The sequence below is a fragment of the Propithecus coquereli genome, unplaced genomic scaffold (genome assembly GCF_000956105.1).
Source record: "Propithecus coquereli isolate 6110/MARCELLA unplaced genomic scaffold, Pcoq_1.0 Scaffold438, whole genome shotgun sequence".
Lineage (NCBI taxonomy): Eukaryota > Metazoa > Chordata > Mammalia > Primates > Indriidae > Propithecus > Propithecus coquereli.
In genome coordinates this window covers 708,670-732,888 of record NW_012150152.1, presented here as the reverse complement: position 1 = coordinate 732,888, position 24,219 = coordinate 708,670, and the positions used below count along the sequence as shown (strand labels likewise).

Here is a 24,219-nt window from a genome sequence, read left to right as displayed (position 1 = left end):
CAGCCAAGAGTTCAAGGTTACAGTGAGCTATGATTACGCCACTATACTCCAGCCTGGGGCAACAGAGCAAGACCGTGTTTCTTCAAAAACAAAACAAAATGAGATACACAGACACGCACACACACACACCCCTTCCAACAAAGAGAAGCCCAGGAATAAATGGTTTCGCCAATTTATTCTACCAAACATTTAAAGAAGAATAAACAACAATTTTTCTCAAACTCTTCCAAAAAATAGCAGAGTAGGGATCACTTACTAACTCATTCCACGAGGCTATGATTATCCAAAGCCCAACGAACACATTACAAGTGAAAAAATCTCCAGACAAATATCCTTTATGAATATACATTTTAAAACTCCCAACAAAATATCAGCAAACAAAATCCAGCATCATATATAAAAGGTATTACACCATGACCAAGTGGGACTTATTCCAGGAATGCAAGGTTGGTTCAACACAGAAAAATGAATTAATGTAATGCATCATATTAATAGAACAAAGGAAAAAACATGGTTGTCTCAATAGACACAGAAAAAGATTTTGGCAGAATCCAGCATCGTTCCGTGATAAAAACACTCAATAAACTAGAAATAGAAAAGAACTTCTCAGTCTGATAAAGGGCATGTATGAAAAACCCACAATTAACATCATAGTTCATGGTGAATGACTGAAAAATTTCCCCTGAGATCAAGAACAAGACGAGGATGTCACTCTTGTCATTTTGACTAAACATTGTATTAGTGGTTCCAGCCAGAGCAGTTAGACAAAAATAAAAGTAAAAATCATCTACCATTGGTAAAGAAGAAGTGAAACTATCTCTATTTGCAGATGACATGATTTTCTTTTTATTTTTTTGAGACAGAGTTTCACTCTGTCACCTGGGCTAGAGTACTGTGGTGCCAGGATAGCTCACAGCAACCTCAAATCCTGGGCTCAAGGGATCCTCCTGTCTCAGCCTCCCGAGTAGCTGGGACTATGGCCCATGACACCACGCCCAGCTAATTCTTCTAGTTTTTAGTAGAGAAGGGGGTCTCACTCTTGCTCAGGCTGGTCTTCAATGCCTGAACTCAAGCGATTCTCCCACCTCGGCCTCCCAAAGTGCTAGGATTACAGGTGTGAGTTGCCAAGCCTGGTCTAATTTTTTTTTTAAGTATGGGTTCTCGCTATGTTGCCCAGGCTGGTCTCAAATTCCTGGCCTCAAGCGATCCTTCCAAAGCGCTGGGATTACAGGTGCAAGCCACTGTGTTCACCCTGTTGGAAGTTTTTTGATTACTAACTTTACTCGTTTTACATCTATTTAGGTTTTCTATTTCTTCTTGAGTTAGTTTTAGTAGTTTGTGTGTTTCTAGAAATTTTTCCATTTCGTTTAGGTTATCTAATTTGTGATCACCCAATTGTTCATACTGTTTCCTTATAATCCTTTTTATTTCTGTTAAAGTCAGTAGTATTGTCCTCTCTTGTATTCCTGATTTTAATAATTTGAGTCTTTTTTCTCTTTTCCTTGGTTAATCAAGGTAAAGCCTTGTTAATTTTCTTGATCTTTTCAAAGAACTAACTTGTAGTTTTGTTGATTTTTTCTATTGTTTTTCTATTCCCTATTTCAATTCTCTCTGTTCTAATCTTTATTTTTTACTTCCTTCCTTTTCCTTTGGATTTAGTTGCTCCTCTTTTCCTACTTTCTTGATGTAAAAGCTTAAGTTATTGATTTGAGATCTTTCTTCTGCTTTAATGTAGACACTTACAGCTATAAATTTCCTGCCAAGCATTGCTTTTGCTGCATCCTATAAGTTCTGGTATGTTGTGTTTTCATTTTCATCCATTTCAAAGTGCTTTGTAAATTCCCTTGTAATGTTTTCTCTAACTCATTGGTTATTTAGAAACATATTGCTTAATCCACATATTTGTGGATTTTCTAAATATCCTTGTGTTATTAAGTTCTAATTTCATGCCATTGTGGTCATATAACATATATTGTACGACTTAAATCATTTTAAATTTATTGAGACTTGTGGTCTGACATTTGGACTATTCAGGAAAATGTTCCATGTGCATTTGAGAGGAATGCATATTGTGCTATTTTTTTGGGTGGAGTATTTTATAAATGTCTGTTAGGTGTAGTTGGTTGATTGTATTGTTAAAGTTTTCTATTTCATTGCTGACGTTCTGTTAAGTTGTTCTATCCATTATTGAAAATGAGGTATTAAAGTCTCCCATAATTATTGTTGACTTGTTTATTTCTCCTTTCAATTCTCACTTTTTGCCTCACATATCTTAGGGCTCTGTGGTTAGGTGCATATATGTTTATAATTGTTGTATCTTCCTGATAGATTGAAGCTTTTATCATTATACAATGTTCTTTTCCTCATGTAATAATTTTAGCCTTAAAATCTATTTTGTCTGCTATTAATATAGTATAGAGTGCTCTCTTTAGGTTACTGTGCATAGGATATCTTTTTCTATTCATTTACTTTTTTTTTTTTTTTGAAACCAGGTCTTGCTCTGTCATCCAGGCTGGAGTGCAGTGGCATCATCATAGCTCACTGCAACCTCAAATTTCTGGCCCCAAGTGATCCTCCTGCCTTGGCCTCCAGAGTGCTGGGATTGCAAGCATGAGCCACTGGGCTGGTTTATTCATTTACTTTTAACCTATTTCTTTGTTTTTCTTTTCTTTTTTTTTTTTGAGACAGAGTCTCAGTCTGTTGCCTGGGTGAGTGCCATGGCGTCAGCCTAGCTCACAGCAACCTCCAACTCCTGGGCTCAAGCGATCCTCCTGACTCAGCCTCCTAAGTATCTGGGACTACAGGCATGCACCACCACGCCCAGCTAATTTTTTCTATATTTTAGTAGAGACAGGGTCTTGCTCTTGCTCAGGCTGGTCTGGAACTCCTGAGCTCAAGCTATCCTCCCGCCTTGGCCTCTCATAGTGCTGGGATTACAGGCGTGAACCACCGCACCCAGCCCCTATTTGTGTTTTTGAAGCTAATGTAAATCTCTTTTAGAGAGTATATAGTTGGATTATTATTTTTTTAATTCTTTCTGACAACTTCTTCCTTTTAAGTGGAGAGTGTATCCATTTATATTTAATGTAATTTCTGATGTCGTTTGTTCAATTCCTCCATTACTGACTTTTGTGTTACATTGGTATGTTCCAGTGTACTATACACAATGTCATTTTGGAGATATGGGTGTATACAGGAAGTAAGAGGAGATTCTTAGAAGTGAAGCTGCTGCATCAAAGCGGGGGAGGAGGTGTGCAATTAAAACTGTAATAGGTGTTACCACATTTATCTGTAATTCTACAAATTCAATTGGATATTTTCCAAAGAGAGCTTTGCACTTTACTGAAAATTACCTGTTGCCTTGTCAGGATTTCCCCTTAGAATGTGTCTTCCTGGAGAGTGGGACCTAATTTTATTCATTTTCTACATTCCCAGTTTAGTGCACAGGAGTCCCCCTCAAAATGTGAAGGAAAACAAAATCTCTTTTCCTGTCATGATAAATAGGAAAATTGGAAAATGAGGAACCACAGCAAGATTGGGAACTTTTAGCTCAGCTGTGCAAGCCAGGAGCCCTTCCAGCTGACTTCGAAGTATTCAGAGAACCCCAGAATCTTGGGACAGAAAGGGAAGTGGCGGGGGGGGAGTTTTCCAAGGTACTTTATAAAAGAGGAAGGCTGAGGCCTGAGGTTAGGAGATTAAGGCCCATGAACCAATAGCCGAGCTCGGATTTAAAGTCTCTGAAAACTTTTTAGTGAGCATCTACTGTATGCGGCATTATTCTCCCCATGGGGAAGACCATGAGGAACACAGCCAACTCCTTGTCCTCATGGAACTTTCCTTTATAGACACTTAATAACTACTGAGGGAGTGAATAGTAGCTCACTTATTCCCTAGCCCATCTTAATGGCACAGGAAACCCTTGACTCAGAGAGGTCAAGTCACTTGCACAAAGTCACACAGCCAGTAGGTGGTTAGGTCTGGATTTCACCACAAAACACGTGCTCCCAATGGTTTTGCTGTTTACTACCACAGCGATAATATAACAGTAACAGGGTGAGGACAGTGTCAAAGGCATCTGGAGCAGCGGCAACCATCATTTCCTCATGTCCTCAATCGTTCATGCAACCAAGGCACACGCGGAGCGCCTGCTACGTTCCCGGCACCCCCATGTTACAAACGGGGAAACTGAGGCCTAAGGCGTTTGCCGCGAGGCGGGAACGAACCACCGCCGTGCAGACCTTCCGGCTGGGTGTTCCGAAACCACCTATGTAGGGCATTCAGTTAGCGCTCCAATAACCGGAAACACCGTCGCGGTCCCCGCCAGCGCAGACGCACGCGGCCGCGGGCGTCACGAAGCAGCGGTTGGGGCGGGGTCGAGTCCCGGAGCGGCCGCCGGGGCGGCCGTTGGAAGCCTGGACCCCCGCGCATGCGCAGTGCACGTCCCGTCGGCTCCCGGGGTTCCGGGCGTCCGGGCGCGGTTGGCTGCGTCTGCGAGGAGCGCGCGCGCTTGCGCCGGCGTCGAGCTCGCGCACGCGCACGGCGGCAGCGGCGGTGGCGGCGGTTCCGGCCGGGGGCTGCGAGCGGCGGGTGACTTATAAGGGAGCAGCAGCGGCCGAGGGACTCGGCGGCGGCGGCTCGGCGTTCGCGGTTCTCGGCCCGGCTAGCGCCGAGGCGGGCGTTTCGGTCTGGTCCGGGTTCGCGGCGGCGGCAGGAGCGGTCACCCGAGGCCTGCGGCCTAGGCCTCGGCTGAGCGGCGGGCTCGAGTGCGGCGCGGAACTGGCCTGCGGGCCCTGCCTGGCGGCACCATGAGTGTGGAGGCGTACGGGCCCAGCTCGCAGACGCTCACTTTTCTGGACACCGAGGAGGCCGAGCTGCTTGGCGCCGATACTCAGGGCTCCGAGTTCGAGTTCACCGACTTTACCCTCCCCAGCCAGACGCAGACTCCCCCCGGCTGCCCCGGCGGCCCCGGAGGTGGCGGCGCGGGAGGCCCGAGCGGCACGGGCGCGGGCGCTGCGGCGGGACAGCTCGACGCTCAGGTGAGCGGCACATGGCGGCGTCGGAAGCCCGGGCTCGGCCTCGGCGCCCCGGACCTTCCCCGGCTCCCTCTCTGGCCGGGCCTGGGCCGACCTGCCCCGGCCCCCCACTCGGGCTGTGTCTGAGCGGACTTGTACCACCAGTTCCTTTACTCCGCCTGGGTTTGCCTCTCTGACTGGGCCCGTGCTGACCTGCTTCGTGTCCCCCAACCGGCCTGGCCTGGAGTAACCTGCCTCGGTTCCCCCTGTCCGGCTGGATCCCCAACTGACCTGCCTTGGTTTCTCCACTCCAGCCGTGATCGCGCTGACCTATCCTGGTCCCTCTCCTGACGGCTTCAGTGATCCGCCCCGAGTCTCGCTACGGCTTGGTCTGGGTCTTGCTCAGGCTGGATCTTACATGACCTGCTCTCAGTCCCCTTCCGGGCGTGTCTTGGGTGACCTGCCCTAGGTCTGTCTCTGGCCCCATCCGGGGTGACCTGCCCGGTCTCCCCTCTGGCTGGTCCGGCCGCCGTATCCCACCCACTATCTGTGGTCGCAGCCATTTGGGCATCCCCTTTTCCCCCTCTTCACGCCCACCAAGCTGCGGGTTCAAATTTCCCCCTCGCCCCAGGCTCTGGCAAAGTGAAGGTTGAGGCTGCCTGAACCGAGAGGAATTTTCGCCTCCCGTGGAGAACCACACACTCGCTGGCTATTAAGATTATTCAAGAAGCAGGTTGCGTTTTGTTTTTCCTTCTTGCATCGCCTGTTGCTGAAACCGAGCTGTTACATAACTCCACAGCCCTGCCTTGGAAAAGTTGGGTTTGAGTTTTGTTCTTCCAATGGAGCAGTGATAGTGGGTTTTACATAAATGGGTCTGCCGCATCAAAAACTTCTATTTTTATTGATGTGGATGTTTAGTGGGGGTTACTTAGGTATTTTAAATTGGGATTTGGGTTGTGAGAAGGATAGGGCATGCACTTCCTGCACCTGGGTTCCTGCCTAGGGTGGGAGAGGGGCAGGCCGGGGTCCTGGGGAATGTTGCCCCCATCCTCTGGATCTGATTGCTTTCACTGGAGGCTTGTTTGGTGCTTGGCCCCTCCCTCAGGTTTATTTTCCTGAGTGCTCCGCCAGGGAGGAGCTACTAGGCTCACTTTGTCACAGGTGTCCCTTGGCACATGCTTGTGTTCTGGAGCTGCAGGAACCACCTCTTGCTCAACCATAGTGAGCGCAGACCCTGCCCTTGGGGGGAGGGGGGCTAATGTGCTAGTTGGTTGAGTCACTCCCGTGGGTAGACCACCCACTTGGGCTTTCTTTTAGCCCCCAATGGAAGCAAGAAACATTTGACTCATTCTAACCCCAGATTCCTTGAAATAGAAGGTCTTCGTGATGGGTGGGGCATCAGGAGAACAGGTATACAAGTAGGGGTGTTTTTTTCAGTTTTGTTTACATTTGGTGAAGGGAGGTGGAGAGAGGGGACTTTGCCTCCAGAAGAGAGCTGGAGCTGCCGAGGCCCCACCTCGTAGCTTTCGTGCTCCGCATACCTCTCTGTTTTGGCAGCTGTAAAATGGGGGTGGCAGTTATGTTTTTCTTACTTTTAAACATAAGGGAAATCTGGACTTATGTGTAAAACTAGTAGATCTGTCTGTACCTTGTGGCCAGCCTGTCAGGAAGGCTGAGGATGAAGATCTGTGTGGCGTCACCAGGGGTCGGTGGGGGTGTGGTGAAAGGTAATTGCTTTCCTTGTGAGTCCTTTTAACAGTAGAACAGCAAACCTGGGGCAGCTTTGAGTTCTGCTTTAGTTCCTCGAGTTATGTTTGCAATTAATTGTGGGGTGTGTCCTTCTCTTTCAGTTAAAACAATCAATTTATTTTCTTGTCTCTGAACACTGGATTGTACAAAATGAGAGCATTAAAATGCTTCCCTGGAGGTAAACATTGCAATTGATCTCACTTGAGTGATGACGTCAGAGGCTTGTCCTTAGTTACTTTTAATTGACTCTGATGACCCACCCACCTGCAGCCTGTGTTTGGACTTGTATTTGGGGACAGGGAGTGAATGCATTTGTATCACAAGTAGAAGGCCTTAATCTGGGGCAGGAAAGTCTGAATATAATTGGAAAATGGAAAAAAGTTATCTCCTGTGCCAGTTGGTGGCATTGGCTGCTTAAGACACTTGGGAATATTTCCCACACTTGTCCTCAGGAGTTGGCTGCGTAACCATCCAGAAGATGAGGGCTTCCAGAAAGATTTAGGATCTCATTTTGCCTTTTCATTTTATCTTATTGGGTGAGTGACTGTCAGTTTTTAAGGGCTTCGCAGCCACTTCATTACCGGCTTTGTCGAGGTGGAGTTCACATGCTGAACCGTGCAATTCACCCGTTTAAAGTGCACCAGTCAGTGGCTTTTAGTACCGTCAGAGTTGTGCAGCTGTCACCACAGCCAACTTTAGAACATTTTTATCACCCAGAAAGAAACCCTGTACCCCTTAGTCCCTCAATCTTACCTTCCCGGCCCCTGGCAGCCACTGATCTGCTTTCTATCTGTGGATTTGCCTGTTCTGGACATTTCACATGAATGGAATCGTGGAGCATGTGGTCTGATTTGCGTCTGGCTTCTTTCCTTTAGCAGCATGTGCTCAAGGTCCGTGCACGTTGTAGCTGGATCAGTGCTTGCTTTTTATGGCTGAGTAATAGTCCGTTGTGTGGAGGGACCACATTTTTGTTTATCTCCTCATCTGTCGATGAACATTTGGGTTATTTCTACCTCTTGGCAGTTGTGAATAGTGCTGCTTGGAACATCTGTGTACACATTTCTGAGTGGATGCAGTTCGTGGTGAAATTGCTGGGTCGTGTGGTCACTGAGGAACTGCTAGTGTGCAGCCACTTTTTTTTTTCCTCTTTTCGCAACAACCCGTTCCAAATGAAGTGCAGGCACTTTTGATGCCAGCCCTGCCTATATCAGCTTTGCACAGTTGATTTTTCCTTAAAGTCTGTTTCCAGGCAGAATGTGTCCCAGCCAGGGTGGGAGAACGGCAGCAGGGGTGACTCCTGCTGCACCCAGAGCTGTTCAAACAACGTTCCTTTTCTTGTTTATGAAATGAAACTGGCATTTATCAGAGCCCTTGAGATACTGGGATGAAAAGTGCTGACACAGTTCTGCCAAGTGTCCCTAAAATAAAGAGACAATTTTCTTTTTGAGAATCTGACCCTGTCCTGGGCTCTCCTCCACCCTCCCGCCCCCAGGACAGTGAAAAGTAATGTCAGAAGTCCTTCGCATAATAGCTGGTATTGCAAACCTTTTGGTCTGCCTGGTTGGAATGTTTCCTCTCCACTGGCGCTGCGCTGTTGGTGCTGTCCAGCTCCTCCAAACAGTGCAGTTAGGGTGAAATCTAAGAGTAGGAAATACCACTCAGTAATAAAAGGGGAATGAACTACCAGTACATGCATCAACCTGGATGCATCTCAGAGTAATTACTCTGAGTAAAAGAAGTATTCAGACAAAAAAGTGTATACTCTATGATTTCATTCATGCAAAATTCTGAAAGTGCTAGCTAGCCTACAATCATAAAAAGCAGACTAGTGGTGGTGGGGACAGAAAGGCAAGAAGGGCAGGAGAGGGGGTGACAGGGCACAAGGAGACTTGGAGGTGATAGATATGCTTGTTATCTTGATTGTGGTGACAGTTTTATGGGGGTTTACATACACTGACATGTCAGTTTCTAAAAATGACATACTTTAAATATACACCATTTATGGCCTGTCAGTGATATCTCAATGAAACTGTTAAAAGTAAAACCACACAGAGATACCACTACCCACTCATTTCAGTGGCTCAGTCTTTTTTTTTTTTTTTTTTAAGAAAGGCTGAAAGTGCCACTGGAACTCTCATGCCCTGCTGGTGGGACAGGTGCCCATACACCTACCTATGACCCAGAAGAGAAATGAAGGTGTATGTCCGTGTAGGGCTGTGCTCAATGTTGACAGCAATCCCAATGAATGGATAAAAAGAGTAGTATGGACACCCAGTTGGAAAAACTTGTGCATGTTGGTTTCATTTGCTTTTTTTCTTAGCTCACTTGGAAATGTTGAGATTTGCAGATAGGTGCAGTCCTTTTAGACAGGAATGTAAGTGTTTTTGTGCAGGTGTTCCAGGTGACCTTGTAGATGCTGCTTGCAATCTGAGGGGTCCTGGCCTCGCTTTGTTCCTTCACCCTCAGGTCAGGCCTGTGCCGTGTGTCCCCTCCACTTGGCATAGCCTGTGAGCAGCACAGCTGGGACAGTCATCCGTGCTTGAATTTTACTTTAAGTGCAAGAGTTGCTTCCTTAGGAAAAATGTCATCTTTCTTGATTGTAAGGGACAGAATCTTGGGAAAGCTGCTTGCTGACCTGTTGTCCTAGCCTTACCTGTCCTCCCATCTGCCAGGCTCTTAGGTGTTTCCTCTGCTGTTCTGGTCTTGAGTATGCAAACTTGGGCTTGCTTTTTCTTTTCAAGTGGTAGAATACTTAGGATAAAAAGTTGCCACCTCATCTTTAAAGCCACGGTCCTGCCTGCCTTCAGAGTTCACAGGTGGCTGTCCCGGCCTGTCCTTGACTATCCAGGTGGACAGACCATCTCCCCCTGCCTGCTGCGCCCTGAGGTTGTAAGTCATACTAAGACCAGGACGGGTGAGCTCTGTACAGCCCTGGGTTCCTAAAAATGGTGAGTTTAAAATTTGCACATGACTTTGTCCGTTTTGGTTTTGCGAATACTCGGTAGTCCAGCTGTGATCCCTGCAAGCCGCAGGAACGTTGGAGATAAGATGCTGCTGACCAGCGCTGTGCTGGCAGGTGTCATGGCACTTGCCCGGGTGGCTTCCAGATTGTGAGGACTCTCCCCGCGGTTATGCAAAAGTAGCCAACACTTTACAGTGAGTGGTAGATACTCAAAATGACTTCTCACTATTTTTGTCTCAATTTCTTTACCCAGATTTAACACGATTGTGGGGGCAGTTAACACTAATACTATACCAGTGGTAACTAAACAAAGTTCCCTCTAAGTCCAGCTACCATAACCAAAACAAAGAGACATTTTTCTTATTGCTTTATTGAGGCCTGGTCACCTACCATGGAATTTTCTTGTTTTTAAGCAGACGACTCAGTGTTTCTTTCTTAGTAAACGTACAGGGTTGTGCAAGCACCGCTGCAGTCACCGTCTTTGATTTCTCTTTCGCTCTGCCTTTCCTCCTCTGATCTCTCGCCGCGTGCCCGGCTCGAACGCATCGGCTGCCGCTTGCACGTTAGGGAGGTGGGCCAGGCCCTGTGCCGGGGGTCAGAGCCGGTGGCCAAGCCCTGGCCCCACGTTCCCGGCCTCAGTGGGTGCCTGCCTTTGAGCCCTTGTGCGTGTTCATGTTTACTGCTGTGCTCTCTGCGAGCTGGTGGGCTGGCCTCTCCAGCCTGGCCCTGGACTGCAGCCTCCCTGCACTTTTCTTGCTTCTTGGCCTTGCTGTGCTTAGTGGGCTGAGGGCAGTGACACTGTTTGATGGGGAACGAGGCCTTTGCCACCTGCAGTGCACTGTAGGAGAGCTGCACACGCTGCCTGGCCTGGGTGTTGACCTTGGGAATGCTGACGGCCCCAGGACGGGGAGTGGTCTGCTCTGTGAAGGGAAAGCCTTTGCGAGTGGTGGTCCTGGAGTGCTTGCCGGGCGAAGGGGTGAGCACGGTGCACCGTGTGGAGCCAAGCTGAGTCCTGGAGCCCCGAGGAGCTGCTGACAGGTGCCGGGACTGAAGCTGGGAGGAAGGGCCCTCGGACGGCAGCGGCCGCGGAGGACCGTGGCTGGGAGGTCGGGCAGGGTGGCCAAGTGCGGCGATCCCATGAACAAATGGAGCTGAGGTGTAGGACACCGGGTCAGGGATGTGCGCGCACCTGCAGGTGTGAACGCGTGAGTGCGTGTGCCTGTGTGGGAGTGGCCAGGGCGCCAGGTGTCTCCTCCCAGTGCACGTGCTCAGCACCGCACCTGGCGCACCGATGCCCCTGGCCCTCCTCACAAGCGGTTGCAGACTAGAGCAGACCTGAGCTCCTACCTGTGGTTTCATCAGGGGCCACGACCCCCCTGGCTGGGTCAGGGCTCCCTGCTGGTGGGGAGGCACCGCCCTGAGAGGGCCCTGCGAGGGGCAGAGGCCTCCCCAGAGCAGTGTGCACTGAAGCTGGAAGGGCACATTCTGGGTGGCGGTTCACCATGGAGGGCAGTTTGTGATTGTCACCATGGTGAGGATGCTGTGCTCTGACATTCAGAGCCGATTTGCCTAGCCTGGAGGGGCCACAGGGTCCATGAGTCTGGGCCTGATCACTGGTGCTGCTCACAGCTCTGCTCTCACTGCGAGGTCACAGCTCTGAGCTCCCTCTTGCCGGTGGAGGTTTCCTCTGAGAACAGAATTCTGCTGCCTCCAGTAATCAGAGCACTGCTGGGTCCTGGGACCCTGGGGCTGGCAACAGGTCCTTGTGCACCCCCACCCCTTTTTTTTAAGAGATGGGGGTCTCACTACGTTGCCCAGGCTGGGCTCCCATTCTTGGGTTCAAGTGATCTTCCCACCTCAGCTTCCCAAGTAGCTGGGACTACAGGTGCGTGCCACCATGCCCGGCTCCTTATGCCTCTTACGTGTGTCAGTTGAGTAGTGGCTTAAGAACTGGATGAGTGAGCTGGGCTTCCCATGGTTCCCTGTGGACCTTTGCCGGGACCGTGTCTGGACGTGCAGTTGGTTGGGCTGCTTGCTGGCTCTGGCTGGTCTTTGCCACAACCGAGGACAGCACCGTCCTGAAGCATCAGGTCCTTGCAAAGCGCAGTGGGCAATGCCCAGGGTGGCTCCTGGTCCTGGGTGGAGGCGCTGAGTCGCAGCTGCGCTGCCGTGTCCATCCTCGCCTCCTTCGGGTACGTGGGTCCGCAGAGCGAGCGCGCGTTCTGGGCGGCCACCTGGTCCTCCGCGTGGAAGCACTTAGGATGGGTTCTCTAACGGAAGGGAAGGGAACGCAAACCCTGTGTGTCCGTCTCCTTCGTTCAGCAGTAGTGAAGGTTTCCCTCTCCCTGCCCTTTTTTTTTCTCACTAGTGTGTTTGTTTTGATGATGTATTTTTAAAGCCGGTTCTGTGGGTCTTTTCATCCTCACCTCTGAGAGGTCGAGCCATATGGATTGGTGATCCTTGGCCATGTTGACCTAGAAAGTGTAGTATGCATTTCTAGAAACAAAAAAAGGGCATCTCTCCTTCATGGCTGCAATGCCGTTGTCAAACGAACAGCATCGACAATGGCTTTACAGGATCGTCCAACATGTGGTGACAATCAGATTCTCTCCGTGACCAGATTCTTCCCTCAGACCCTGTCACAGTCTGACGTGGAGATGCTCGCTGTGTCTCTGGGCCCTGCCTTCGGAGCAGCCCTTCCCGCTCCTTTTCGTGCCACTGAGCTGGGCTCTGGTCCTGGTCGTTGTCTTGTGAGGTGTCCACCTTCTGGACCAAGGCCTTTGTCATCACACCCTGGCCTCTCCCTGCATGTGTGAGGTGGATTTCATCTCCGGCCCTGGGCTCCCTGGACAGGGGCTGGTCCAGGGCTGGACAGGCAGCCAGGAGAGCCGGGGGACGCCTCGAGCACTCGGGTCACGTTGAGGACACTCTTGAGTGTGGAACCTGAGGGGCGGGCTCCAGTGCACTGACTAGAACGGGGGTCTGTGGGTCCACAGGATGCCAGCAGGGAGGGAGGTGAGGAGGGAGGGGCTTCCTTTCTGCTAAGAACCAAGTGGAAAGCAGAGCCTGGCGCTGCCTGCTGGGTGGGGCCATGGGAAGTGGCCTTCTCTGCAGGTCAGAAATGGCCCCGTCCCAGTGATTTCAAGTGGTTCGGACTAATAGATTAAAGGAGACTAAAGAGACATCACAAATTATGTGCCGTCGTTAACTGGATCTTAGATCGAAAAAAACTATAAAGGACATTGTTAGGACATTGGGACAATGCGCACGTGTGTTAGCCAGCAGTGTCATAGCCATGGTGAGGTCCTGAGCCAGCTGCTTGTGTTGTGAGGGTGTGGAGAGAGCCCTCGTCCTGTGGCTCAGAAGCGGGTCAGGAAAGTTAAAAGTACGTATGCGCAGAGCGAGAGGGGGACCGAGAGCCTGGCGGCATGTGATGGAGGGGTGTCTAGGTGAAGGGGGTGTGGGTGTGTGTTTTCGGTAGTTTTGGAATTTTTTTTAAGTAGAGGGAAATGTCAGGTAGAGTCCTTCCAGGTTGGGGCCAGTCTTCCTGGCAGGCCCCCCCTTGGGAGGGCTCAGAACCCTGCAGTTCCTGGCAGCCAGCTGCCCTGGGGGGTGGTAACTTCCCACCCTCTTTTTTATTTAAACCTTGGCATCAGAGAATAAATGATGAGTGACTTCGCATCTGGGCCTTTATGTTTTAAAGGACGAGGAGCCGTATTCATTTAGCCAACACTGCTGTGGGCCTCCTTGGGGTATGGGCTCCACCTAGGTGTTGGGCTCATAGCAGGAGCAGGACAGTTGTACCCCTGCGGCCCCATGATGGGGTCAGAGGAGGCCTGCCTGGGAGGCACCCCGTGGCCCAAGTCCTGAAGGACATCAAGCCAGCTTTGCCGAGGCTGTGGGGAAAGCATGTGCAAAGGCCCCGGGGCACTGACATTGCAGAGACCGAGGTTCAGAGTAAGAGTCTGTGGTCTCAGAGTTTATGCCAGCATAACGGGGTGATTTTTGAACTTTTGTGCTGTCTCTCTGGGAATGAAGGGACCATTCTTGGTACTGCTCTGATGTACGCTCTGTGTTGGAAGTAACTGTCTCTGGGCAAAAATCCCTGCAGACCTTGATCAGCTCAGCCACTCTTGGCTGGACTTTCCCAAGTGTGGTTTTAGTCAATGCTGGGTTCATATTTGGAGCAGGACTAAAGGATTTAGGGACCCCAGCTCTGGGGCCTTGTGTGGGGCTAGGTACTGGGAATTCTGGAATATGCCTTTAAATACTGTGTCCAGAGCAGAGGTGATGGGAACTGCTTCCTGGGCTTCGTGACCCGGTGGTGGGTGCCTGGAGGTGGGCGCAGGGAGGCCTTGCCCCTCTGGAGCCTCCCCGGTGAGGCGACGGGTTGACAACCTTGGAGGACTTCAGTTATCAGCAGTGGCGGCCCTGTGTCAGCCAAGGACCACGGCCCTGTCTCCTCCGCCCATCGTGTCCCTGGCATGGACTGAGGGCCATCTCTGTGCCCAGGCATTGACCCCTAGTGCTATGTTTTAACTTATTTAATGGTAGTTTCTAGGATCAAATGTGTTTCTGAAATTAATGTTTTATCTTAAAACTTCTCAGAGAGTGGAGAGAGAGACGCTAACCACGCAGCTACAGAAGTCAGCTTGTGTTGTGGCAGATCACTGCCTGGCCGCAGTGGGGCCTGGGGTGCAGAGAGAACACACCTGTGCTCCGCAGCTAGGTGGGCTCGAGGGACCTCTGGGCCTTGGGGGATCTGGAATCCTCTCTCCGGCCTCCTCGGTTTCAGTGGGGGTGAGGTAGGGTCCTCCTGGCCTTGTATCCATGCTGCGTGTCTCCCCAGAGCTCCCAGAGTGGACTTAGGGGTCCTGTCCCTTGTTACGCCTGAGGGGTAAGTTCAGAGCAGAGAGAGAGGGAGACCTAGGCCTGTGCGTGTGACAGACAGGGAGACTGGGCTTGCCACCTGCCAGTCATGCTCGTGGTCCTCGTGTGCCCTCTTGGGGAGAGGAGGGCAATTTGGGCGTGGACAGAGTGGGCAGGATGAGGGCACCCAGATGGGTGCAGTTTTGTGTCGTTGCACATGCAGGAAAGTAAAGATTGAAATATCGTCAAGGATGTTTCTTTATGCATAAAAATCCTGACAAGGAATTTTAGGAGCTCTTCTGGACTGAGCGAACATTTTCTTAAAGGCCCAGATAATAAATATTCTAGGCTTTACAGGGCAAGAGGTAAAGTGGAGGATATTGTTAGAATGTGTTTAATCCAGCCATTTAAGGATGCACGCATCCCGCAGATCCCCGTGCTAGAACGGCGTCAGCCTGCTCCCCGCTGCGTGCTGTACCACGCCGCCCTCACCGCGCTGTGGGGAAAGCCGGCGCCATGGCCTATGCACCCACGCTTTCAGAAACCAGCGTGCCCGTGCCCAGGCACAGCCACGCCGAGAGACACGATGCGACAGTGTTTTCCCTGTCCACAGCCTCACTGCGTCAGTGCCGCTGCACGTGCCAGCTGGCGCCGTCCCACGCTGCTGAGCGTGGAGCGCAGCATCGGCACACGGAGCGGGAGTGTTTGAAGTGCTAACCAGCCGTCGGAATTTCAAAGAGAGCACATCTCAGCGACAGAGCAAACAGCCTGATTCGGAAGTGGATGAAGGACTTGAATAGCCCATTTCTCTAGAGAAGGTAAATGAGTGGTCAGCGGCACATGAGGAGATGCTCCACGTCACTGATCATCGGGGAATGGAAATCAGAACCGCTGGGCGATGCCACTTCCCACCGCCAGGACTGCTGGAATCGGAGCAGAAAGCAAGCGTTGGTGTGAGGCCGTGGGGAAAGCGGAACCTGGGCTACTCCTGGTGGGAATGTGAAGTCACGCACCTGGCGTGGCGAAGAGCGTGACGGTTCCTCAGAAAGGTAAACACAGAGTTGCCACGCGATCCAGCAGTTCCACTCCTCAATGTGTGTTTGAGGGAACTGAAAACCTGCACCCACACACGTCTTTGTACCCGCGTGTCCATGGCAGCTCCACTCACAGCGGTCCAAAGTGGAACGACCCATGTGTTTGGCGCGTGAATGGATAAGCAAAATGTGGCACCAAAAAAAAAATACGGTCCGTCCATTACAATGGAGTATTCTTTCAGCCTTCAGGAAGGGAATTCTGACACCTGCTGAAACGAAGAGGAACCTTGAGGACGTTCACTGCAGGAAACTACTCGGAACACGAGCTGCCGTGTGATTGCCACGTACATGCAGTCCCCAGAGCAGGCACATGCGTGGAGACAGAGTAGAATGGCAGGTGCTGGGGAGAGGGGAAAGGGAGTTAGTGTTCAGCGGGGACAGTTTTAGTTTTGCGAGATGGTAAAGGTTCTGAAGGTGGATAGAATGCCACTGAAGTGTACACTTAAAAGTGATTAAGATCCCAGCATGGTGGCAGGTGCCTGTAGTCCCAGCTACTCAGGAGGCTGAGGTGGGAGGATCGCTTGAGCCCAGGAGTTGGAGGTTGCAGTGAGCTTTGATTGTGCCCCTGCACTCCAGCCTGGGGGGAGAGAGAGACTCTTATCTCTTTAAAAAAAACAAAACAATAACAGAATTTTTTGTATTTTACTACAGCGCTTCTGCTGCCTGACCCAGCCTCGTGTTAGGGTCAAGTGGCCCCTGGGGGGCAATTCTGGGGACCGTAGACTGTGTCATTTGAGGTGGTGGTTCCTGGGGGCACCTTAGGAGCTCCTGCTCCCCTGGGCCCCAGGTGGCCATGCAGTCTCAGTGCTGGTGTCCTGTGCAGTTTGTGGCGTGATGAGCTAAAGTCATCTGTGTTTGCTGCTGTAAAGTAGCAAAGGCAGTACTTGTAGTGAGAGTGTGGCCTGGAGGAGGAAGGCTCTGAACATTGTTCCTACTTCATTATCAAGAAGGGCAGTGGGCCGGGCGCGGTGGCTCACGCCTGTAATCCTAGCTCTCTGGGAGGCCAAGGCGGGCAGATTGTTTGAGCTCAGGAGTTCGAAACCAGCCTGAGCAAGAGCGAGACCCCATCTCTACTAAAAATAGGAAGAAATTAATTGGACAACTAAAAATATATAGAAAAAATTAGCCGGGCATGGTGGCACATGCCTGTAGTCCCAGCTACTTGGGAGGCTGAGGCAGGAGGATCGCTTGAGCCCAGGAGTTGGAGGTTGCTGTGAGCTAGGCTGACGCCACGGCACTCACTTTATCCCGGGCAAAAGAGTGAGACTCTGTCTCAAAAAAAAAAAAAAAGAAGGGCAGTGGTTGAGGGCTGTGGCTTTCCCACGTCTCCAGGGCAGGCAGCCTTCATGAGAGCGCTTGACGAGCTTTCGCTGTAGTGGGGCTCCAGGCCCCGGGCTGTCCCCCAGGTGCACTGCGATGGGTTTATAAAAGTCACCTTGTTCCTTGTGGTCCTCAGTCACCTTGGCTTCTTGGTCGTGGGCCGTGAATGTGGCTCTGTGGCCAGGTGGGGCTTAGACTGTTTTGGGGGGAGCGGGACGTGGGTGCCCTAGGCCACCAGTGCCCTGTTCTTGGCGGGACAGGTCTGACAGGGAAGAAGAGTGTACGAAAAATCCAGTCAGAACAAGGGGACCTGTCTCAAAGCAGCGAGCAGGCCAGTGCGTCACAGGAGGGTTGCTGCGGCTGCTCCTTTTGGGAGAAGCCATGTGCCCAGGCTAGGTCCCAGAAGCTGCGGCTTCGCTTGGGTGACACTGTCATTGCGCTGTAGGTCGGACCCGAGGGCATCCTGCAGAATGGGGCCGTGGACGACAGTGTGGCCAAGACCAGCCAGTTGTTGGCCGAGTTGAACTTTGAAGAGGATGAGGAAGACACCTATTACACGAAGGACCTCCCCGTACACGCCTGCAGGTGAGTGGCACAGCTGGGCCCCGGCCCGCCGGCCCCTTCTGATAGAGGGGTGGGGTGGTGTCCTTGTTCTCTGACTGCTCTGCGACTCCTGGTGGCTTTGTCCTTGGGAGTAAGGAAGTTGCTCGGCACTCATGCACACACGGTCCTTGTCACTGGTCAGGAGAGTGGGCTCAGCACCCTTCGACACCCTGCATTCACCCAGCTGGTGGGGAGAGGCGCCCTTCGCCCTGGCCCAGGGGGTGGGCTTGTTGCCTGGTACCTGCCCCCTCACTCACTAGAAAGAACGTGTCACATTGGGTGAGCCTTTGGGGTTAGAGGGTGAGCAGAGCAGCCGATTCTCCTACGCAGGGATTGCTCTGGGGCTCCATGGTGTACCTGCATCCCCGACGTCTTCACCGTGCCTGGAGAGTTGGGAGTAAGTCGTGAGCGGGCAGACCTGCATGTTAACCTAATTTGGAGTTCTCATCTCTTGTCTCTTACGTTTGGGCTTATTCTTGCTTTTTCATTACACATGTGTGAGGACGTGAAGACCAGAAGAGGTGAAGTGATTTTGCTCGGGGCACCTGGCCAGCCAGGGCAGCGTGGGGCCTAGCCCTGACTCAGAGCCCACTCCCCGCTGCTCCCCTCCTTCCCTGTCGGTGCCACCAGGGCTGCTTCCCTGTGGCCACGTGGGCTGGCCGGTCAGCTCTCTGGAGCAGAGGGCGGCGCGTTTGCCTGTATTTTGCCTCTTGGGTTCTCGTTTCCAAATGTTTGACGGTGTGACTGTGCTCCTGTCACACACAGAGGTGCCTGTGAAGGAGCCCAGGGGAGCTGCAGGGACCTCAGCTGCACAGCCTCTTGCTCTCCCTGCTGTCCCCATGCCGTGAGCTGGGGGGGTCCTGAGAGCCCTCCCCACGGTGTGGGGGTGGCGTGAGGGTTGCTGGCTGAAGCACACTCTGGTTTGAGACTGAGTCTTGGCTTTGTACACAGGCAGAACTCTGGGGAGCTAGTGTTTTTGGTTCTGGTGTGTCAATTTTTAGAAAAGTGTGGGTGGCATTGGGGGGCTCCCCCAAGGTTCCCCCTGCATAAGCATCGGGTCACCGAGCCCTGTGCCTCCACTGTAGGGTCGGCTGAGTTCCCCGGGAGCACAGTGCCCTCTGCTGGAGCCTGGAGTTCACTGTGACCACAGCGCCAGGGTTGGGGCTCCTGAAACGTCAGGCCAAAGGGGAGGGACTGGAATGGACTTGGGCGAGTGAGCCCCCTTGGGCAGCTCTCCCTGGAAGTAGCTTTGTTCATCCAGGCTGTCCCTGCGGAGCCCCTGCCGCACACCTGACCCCTTCCCTGTGTCCTCGGGATTGGGGCACCTTGGTTAACTCGTTTGATTTGGTTATTGCGATTGTTGGATTTGAGTATGTGTTTAATGAAAAACTTAAAAATGTTGTAAGAGGAAAGAATTTTACATCCTGCCAAATTAAAACCAGAGAGCAACCTTCCAACTTGAACTGTTGATGTTTTGATTTTCTAGTTACTGTGGAATACACGATCCTGCCTGCGTGGTTTACTGCAACACCAGCAAGAAGTGGTTCTGCAACGGACGGGGAAATACTTCTGGCAGGTAGATAATCAGACTTGCATGTGTCTTTAATCAGTGCTGTGCTTGGATTTGTGTGTGAACTATGGAAATGTTGAAGCGAAGCGCAATATAAAATCACGCTAACAAACCTGGTTTTTTTCCTCCTCTGACTGGTTTAACTTGAAACAGATGGTGGTGTGTGAATGCCTTAATGTATTTACCCTTGATTTATTCTCTGTGGTTCTTTTTATTATGCAAGTAGGGTTGGCTTAATTCGCGTTCCCAGTTTTTATTTCTCTCTTTCTGCAAGATGAGCTCCTGGCACGCCCATGGATCTTCATTAACAGGAGGATGTTCCCGGGGCAGTAACGGGCACGCAGGGGAGCAGGTTTCTGAGAAGGCTTGCTCTGGCCTGAGCTCATCTGAGCCGTCCAGAGGCTAATTCGGGCCAGATCCTGAATCATCGGATTAAATCAAGCTCACTTGACCGTCGGTCAGCTGGGTTTCCCTTCCTGCTGGTGATCAGCAGCAGCTGGGATTGGGTCCCTTGTCCTGCGTTTGGGACACGACCAGTGCTCTGCCGGTGCTTGAATTCCAGGGTGGAGTCCGATTGTCTTGCCGGAGTGATGGGGCTCCCCTCTGGGCTGCCGTGGTCACACGGGGTGGGTCACTCCACTGCTGGGGAGAACCTCCACGTTGCCAATGAGGAGATGGAATCTCTTTCTGAGGGTCACGTTTTAGAGAGTGAAAGTGACAAAAGCCTGCAGGCAGCTTATTCCTCCACCTTCCTGTGCCTTCTGCAGCTGTGGGTCGTGCAGGGACATGCACAGAGTGGTCAGATCTTGTGGCATCTCTGAGTTAGTAACTTGAGGTGTTTTTGTTCTGAGCGAGGCAAAGAAGGGGCTGGTGTTTTAATGTAGACGATTTTAAAAGAAAAGTATCTTCTGGGTAACCAAAAGACATTTGTGTCCTGTGTTCAGAATATTCTGGGTAATTTAAGTGTCGTTGTGCTTGCATTAGTTCCTCTCTTGCAGGAAAAGCAACTAAATAAAACTTTCTTAGCTGGCAACCCCAGCTTCCGGTCAGCACAGCCAAGAACAGGGAAGTGAGTGAAAGGGCCTCCAAGAAAAAGCAGGCTCAGCCAGGCGCCCTGTGCATTGTGTGCAAGGCCGCGTGGGAAGGGTGGCAAAGCAGTCACCGCCTTCAGGGAGCGTCGCGCATGACAGGGTGAGGTGGGCACAGAAAGGCAGCAGGAAAGCACTGGCTCTGGTCAGGTACCCAACGCAGCTGCTCCAGAGAAGAGTTGGGCTCTGGGGATACCGAGAGCAGCCACAGCTGGTTAGGTGATCTGTGGCGGCGAGGGAGGTTAGAAAGTTGGCTTCTGAGCTAAAGCTTTGAGCAGGAGTATTTTCCAGAAGGGAAGAGAAGGGGCGCAGTGAGGAAGGCTCGGAGGCCGGGCAGGATGTGTTTGGGGTGTCTGCCCAATGGCAGTGACCAGCAGTCAGGCTCAGCATTGCTGAGGCACTGGGAAGCCTGAGGGCAGAACAGGGCGTCGCGTGGCTGTGGATGAGGCGAACGGGGCCCTGCACGTGGCTGGCCCGGCGTGGGCAGCGCAGCAGCAGGCACGTGTTAGGTGGGCAGGTTCCTGGCCACGTGGCAGCAGGGAAGGAGAAGAGGCAGCCACGGCTTCAAACCCGGCCCTTGGCTTCTGTGGCGTAGCCCAGAGCCCCCACTCCGTATTTTTTTACTATGCTCAGGTTTCTGATGTGTCTGGTTATCAAGTTTCCCGGCCTGCAGCAGATGGGAGAGGCCGCTGCTCCTGGAAGTGGGCACAGGGCCTCTGAGAAGTGACTTTGGAGAATAGCAGAGGTGGCAGTGAGGCAGCCTTGCGGAGCCGTCACTGGCCCCACCACAGCCCTGGCCCAGCAATAGGTTAAATCAAGCCTGATGAGTTCGGTTTAAGAGAACAGGAACTTAAAAAAAAAAAAAAAGCAAAAGCAGGAACTATGCAAAATGTGTTAAGGAAGTTTTCCTTAAAAGTGGTTCAAATTGGGATTGATTTTGCACTCGGTGGGGAGCCAGTTCAGGGGAGAGCGGTCCCTGGGGTGCCAGATGGATGAGGTGCGACGGCCTCTGCTAATGGACCGTGAACGGTACCGGAACTTTTAACAGGGGCCCGAAAGTTGCAAGTGGTGAAAAGCCAAACTTTGGGTGTTAACTATTTATTGTTTCCTGGTTTCAGCCACATTGTAAATCACCTCGTGAGGGCGAAATGCAAAGAGGTGACCCTGCACAAGGACGGGCCCCTGGGCGAGACGGTGCTGGAGTGCTACAACTGCGGCTGCCGCAACGTCTTCCTCCTCGGCTTCATCCCTGCCAAGGCCGACTCGGTGGTGGTGCTGCTGTGCAGGTGAGGGCCCCAGGTGTCCCCGGGGCGACCTTTTAGCTCCAACCCGTAACGCTGTAAAGGTGGTTTCTGCGAGGGGTGAGGTGTCAGAACGAACCTTTGGGGTCTGAGTTTGTTAGGGAGTTGGGAGTGCCGAGTAACTTATCGGGGTGTATTCTGGTTAGATCATAAAAACCATTCCATAAAACCAGAGTCTGCTCTGAGTTTTAAGAGTTCAGAGCTCAAGTGCGCGGGGAGATGCGATTTATTACTAACAATTTAAAGGTAATGTGGTCACATAATAAAACTCAGGGAACGTAAGCCCCTGTGGGTAAAGGTCAGCAGGGAGCCCTCGGTGAGGGGCACTGCTCCTCACGGCCGCCCTCCTGCTCTGTAGGCAGCCCTGCGCCAGCCAGAGCAGCCTCAAGGACATCAACTGGGACAGCTCACAGTGGCAGCCGCTGATCCAGGACCGCTGCTTCCTGTCCTGGCTGGTCAAGATCCCCTCTGAGCAGGAGCAGCTGCGGGCACGCCAGATCACGGCCCAGCAGATCAACAAGCTGGAAGAGCTCTGGAAGGTGAGGCCCGCTGGCCAAGTGCACCGGCCCTGCTGCTGACGGCCAGTTGGGGGTCGTCTTCAGAGACAGCTTGACCCATGAGACTACTGGAGATTCTGGGAGGAACTCGGGTGTGCCTAGACTGGTCCCGGGGCGCCTCAGGCACCTGCCTGTTCGTCCCTGTCCAGCAGCGTTTCCTGGCTGAGAGGAGCCTGGCCTCTGGGAAAGGAAAGGAAAGCTCTGGGGTTTTCGTGCAGAAGTGAGGTTGGGTGGTGGGAGGGGGAAGGGATGGCACTGGCCGTGGGTGGCTGTGTCAGGCAGAGTCTGGACCTGCTCAGGCAGATGGGGAGAGAGGTGCCCTGTCGGGTAGTGGGTTGCCCGTCCCTGCCCACACACCTATGGGGACCCCACCCTTCCCCATGGAAGCCCTTCTCTGGTCCTGGCTAATGAGGATTTTGTGATAAAGTAAGTTCTAATAGCTCGGCTAGGAGTTTTAATTTGGAACCCAACCAGAAATCTCAAATAGGAATTTACTTTTACTTTGAGTACAAGTCCGAATTTTGTTCAAGCGCTTTCTAGCTGGGTACCTTTGCACGTGGATGTCCAGGTTGCCAAAATTATTTCATTGTTCCTGTTTATAGCCAAACAGCATGGATGCTCCTCTGTCAGCACCGGCGTGGAGCTCGCTGAGGGCGTGGACGCTGGGGAAGAGCTGCGCACCCGTGTCGGTCCAGCTCAGCGTTGGCGGGTCGTGGGAGCCAGGCCTCCCATGCCGCAGGCCCGGTGAAACCTGGTCTTTGTGGCTGCTGGGAGAAGGGGTCGCTTTTCCTCACTGGCCAGGCGGGCTTGGAGAAGGCAGCCAGGTGCCCTGTGTTCGGATGGCTGTCACACTGGGACTTCATCAGCAGATCCCCAGTGCTGGCACGTTGTCAGCGGTAGGAGGAACAGCTGAGGCCGCAGCTGATGTCTGGCCTCCTGTGCAGCTTGGAGTTCCCGTTACCAGGGCTGTCCTTGCAAGGTGGACCCCACACTGTCCACCTGGAGCAGTGCCAGGTGCCCCCACTGTAGAAGCAGTGCACGTGCTCTGTCCTTCTGATGCCACCGAGCTCTCATTCGTTTGCATGTAGGTAAAAGCGGGGATGAGCGGTGCCCATGTTCTTGTCTTCTAGGAAAACCCTTCTGCCACGTTGGAGGATCTGGAGAAGCCCGGGGTGGATGAGGAGCCGCAGCACGTGCTCCTGCGGTACGAGGACGCCTACCAGTACCAGAACATCTTCGGGCCCCTGGTCAAGCTGGAGGCTGACTACGACAAGAAGCTGAAGGAGTCGCAGGTGACGTGGCGTGTGCAGGGAGGCTCGTCGTGGCCTGGGCTCTGGCTTTTTTTTTTTTTTTTTTTGGAGACAGTCTCACTGTGTTTCCTGGGCTAGAGTGCGGTGGCGTCAGCCTAGCTCACAGCAACCTCCAACTCCTGGGCTCAAGCGATCCTCCTGCCTCAGCCTCCCGAGTAGCTGGGACTACAGGCATGCGCCACCATGCCTGGCTAATTTTTTCTATATATTTTTAGTTGTCCAATTAATTTCTTTCTATTTTTCGTAGAGACGGGGTCTCGCTCTTGCTCAGAGCTGGTCTCGAACTCCTGAGCTCAAACAATCCGCCCACCTCGGCCTCCCAGAGTGCTAGGATTACAGGCGTGAGCCACCGCGCCCGGCAGGCTCTGCCTTTTTAACAAAGCATCTCTCCCAAGGTTTGCGGAGGGCGCGAGCTGATGTGGGCCGAGGCCCTAAGGGGCGGAGCCTGCGGATCAGGGCTGAGTAGCTCAGTGGTGTCTGGGCCGGTGCCCTGGCTCTCGGAGCAGATTATTTTCTGTTTTTAAATCCAACAAAAATCCCTTCCAGTGAGTTCACAGCTTTGTCCACAGCTACGAGAGACCTTGTGCCAGGTCCCCATGAAGAATATGTTGAGGAAACAGGAACCCTGTGATGTTACCCTCCTTCCTTCCCTCCCACAGCCACTGGCTGGCTGTGGCCCACGCGGAGGCCTCCTGTCGTGTGCTGCGAAGTCTCCAGACGGATGTGGGGAGTCCTAACTGCTTCTCCCGACGCGCCCTCGGTGGCGTTCGAGGCTGTCGGGTGC

At 52.3% G+C, this 24,219-nt stretch overlaps 1 protein-coding gene across 2 annotated transcripts in view; it reads left to right on the top strand.

Moving 5' to 3' along the window:
* The first annotated feature begins 4,535 nt into the window (after nt 1–4,535).
* Nucleotides 4,536–24,219, top strand: part of UPF1 (UPF1 regulator of nonsense transcripts homolog (yeast)) — a 33,077-nt gene continuing 13,393 nt past the window's right edge. For both annotated transcript variants that reach the window (XM_012654025.1, XM_012654024.1), the window contains exons 1-6: nt 4,536–5,036; nt 17,452–17,591; nt 19,096–19,185; nt 21,386–21,553; nt 21,927–22,107; nt 23,256–23,417. In XM_012654025.1, coding sequence (XP_012509479.1) covers nt 4,806–5,036; nt 17,452–17,591; nt 19,096–19,185; nt 21,386–21,553; nt 21,927–22,107; nt 23,256–23,417 — 972 coding nt within the window. In that variant the 5' untranslated portion in view covers nt 4,536–4,805. The remainder of the gene's footprint in view (nt 5,037–17,451; nt 17,592–19,095; nt 19,186–21,385; nt 21,554–21,926; nt 22,108–23,255; nt 23,418–24,219) is intronic.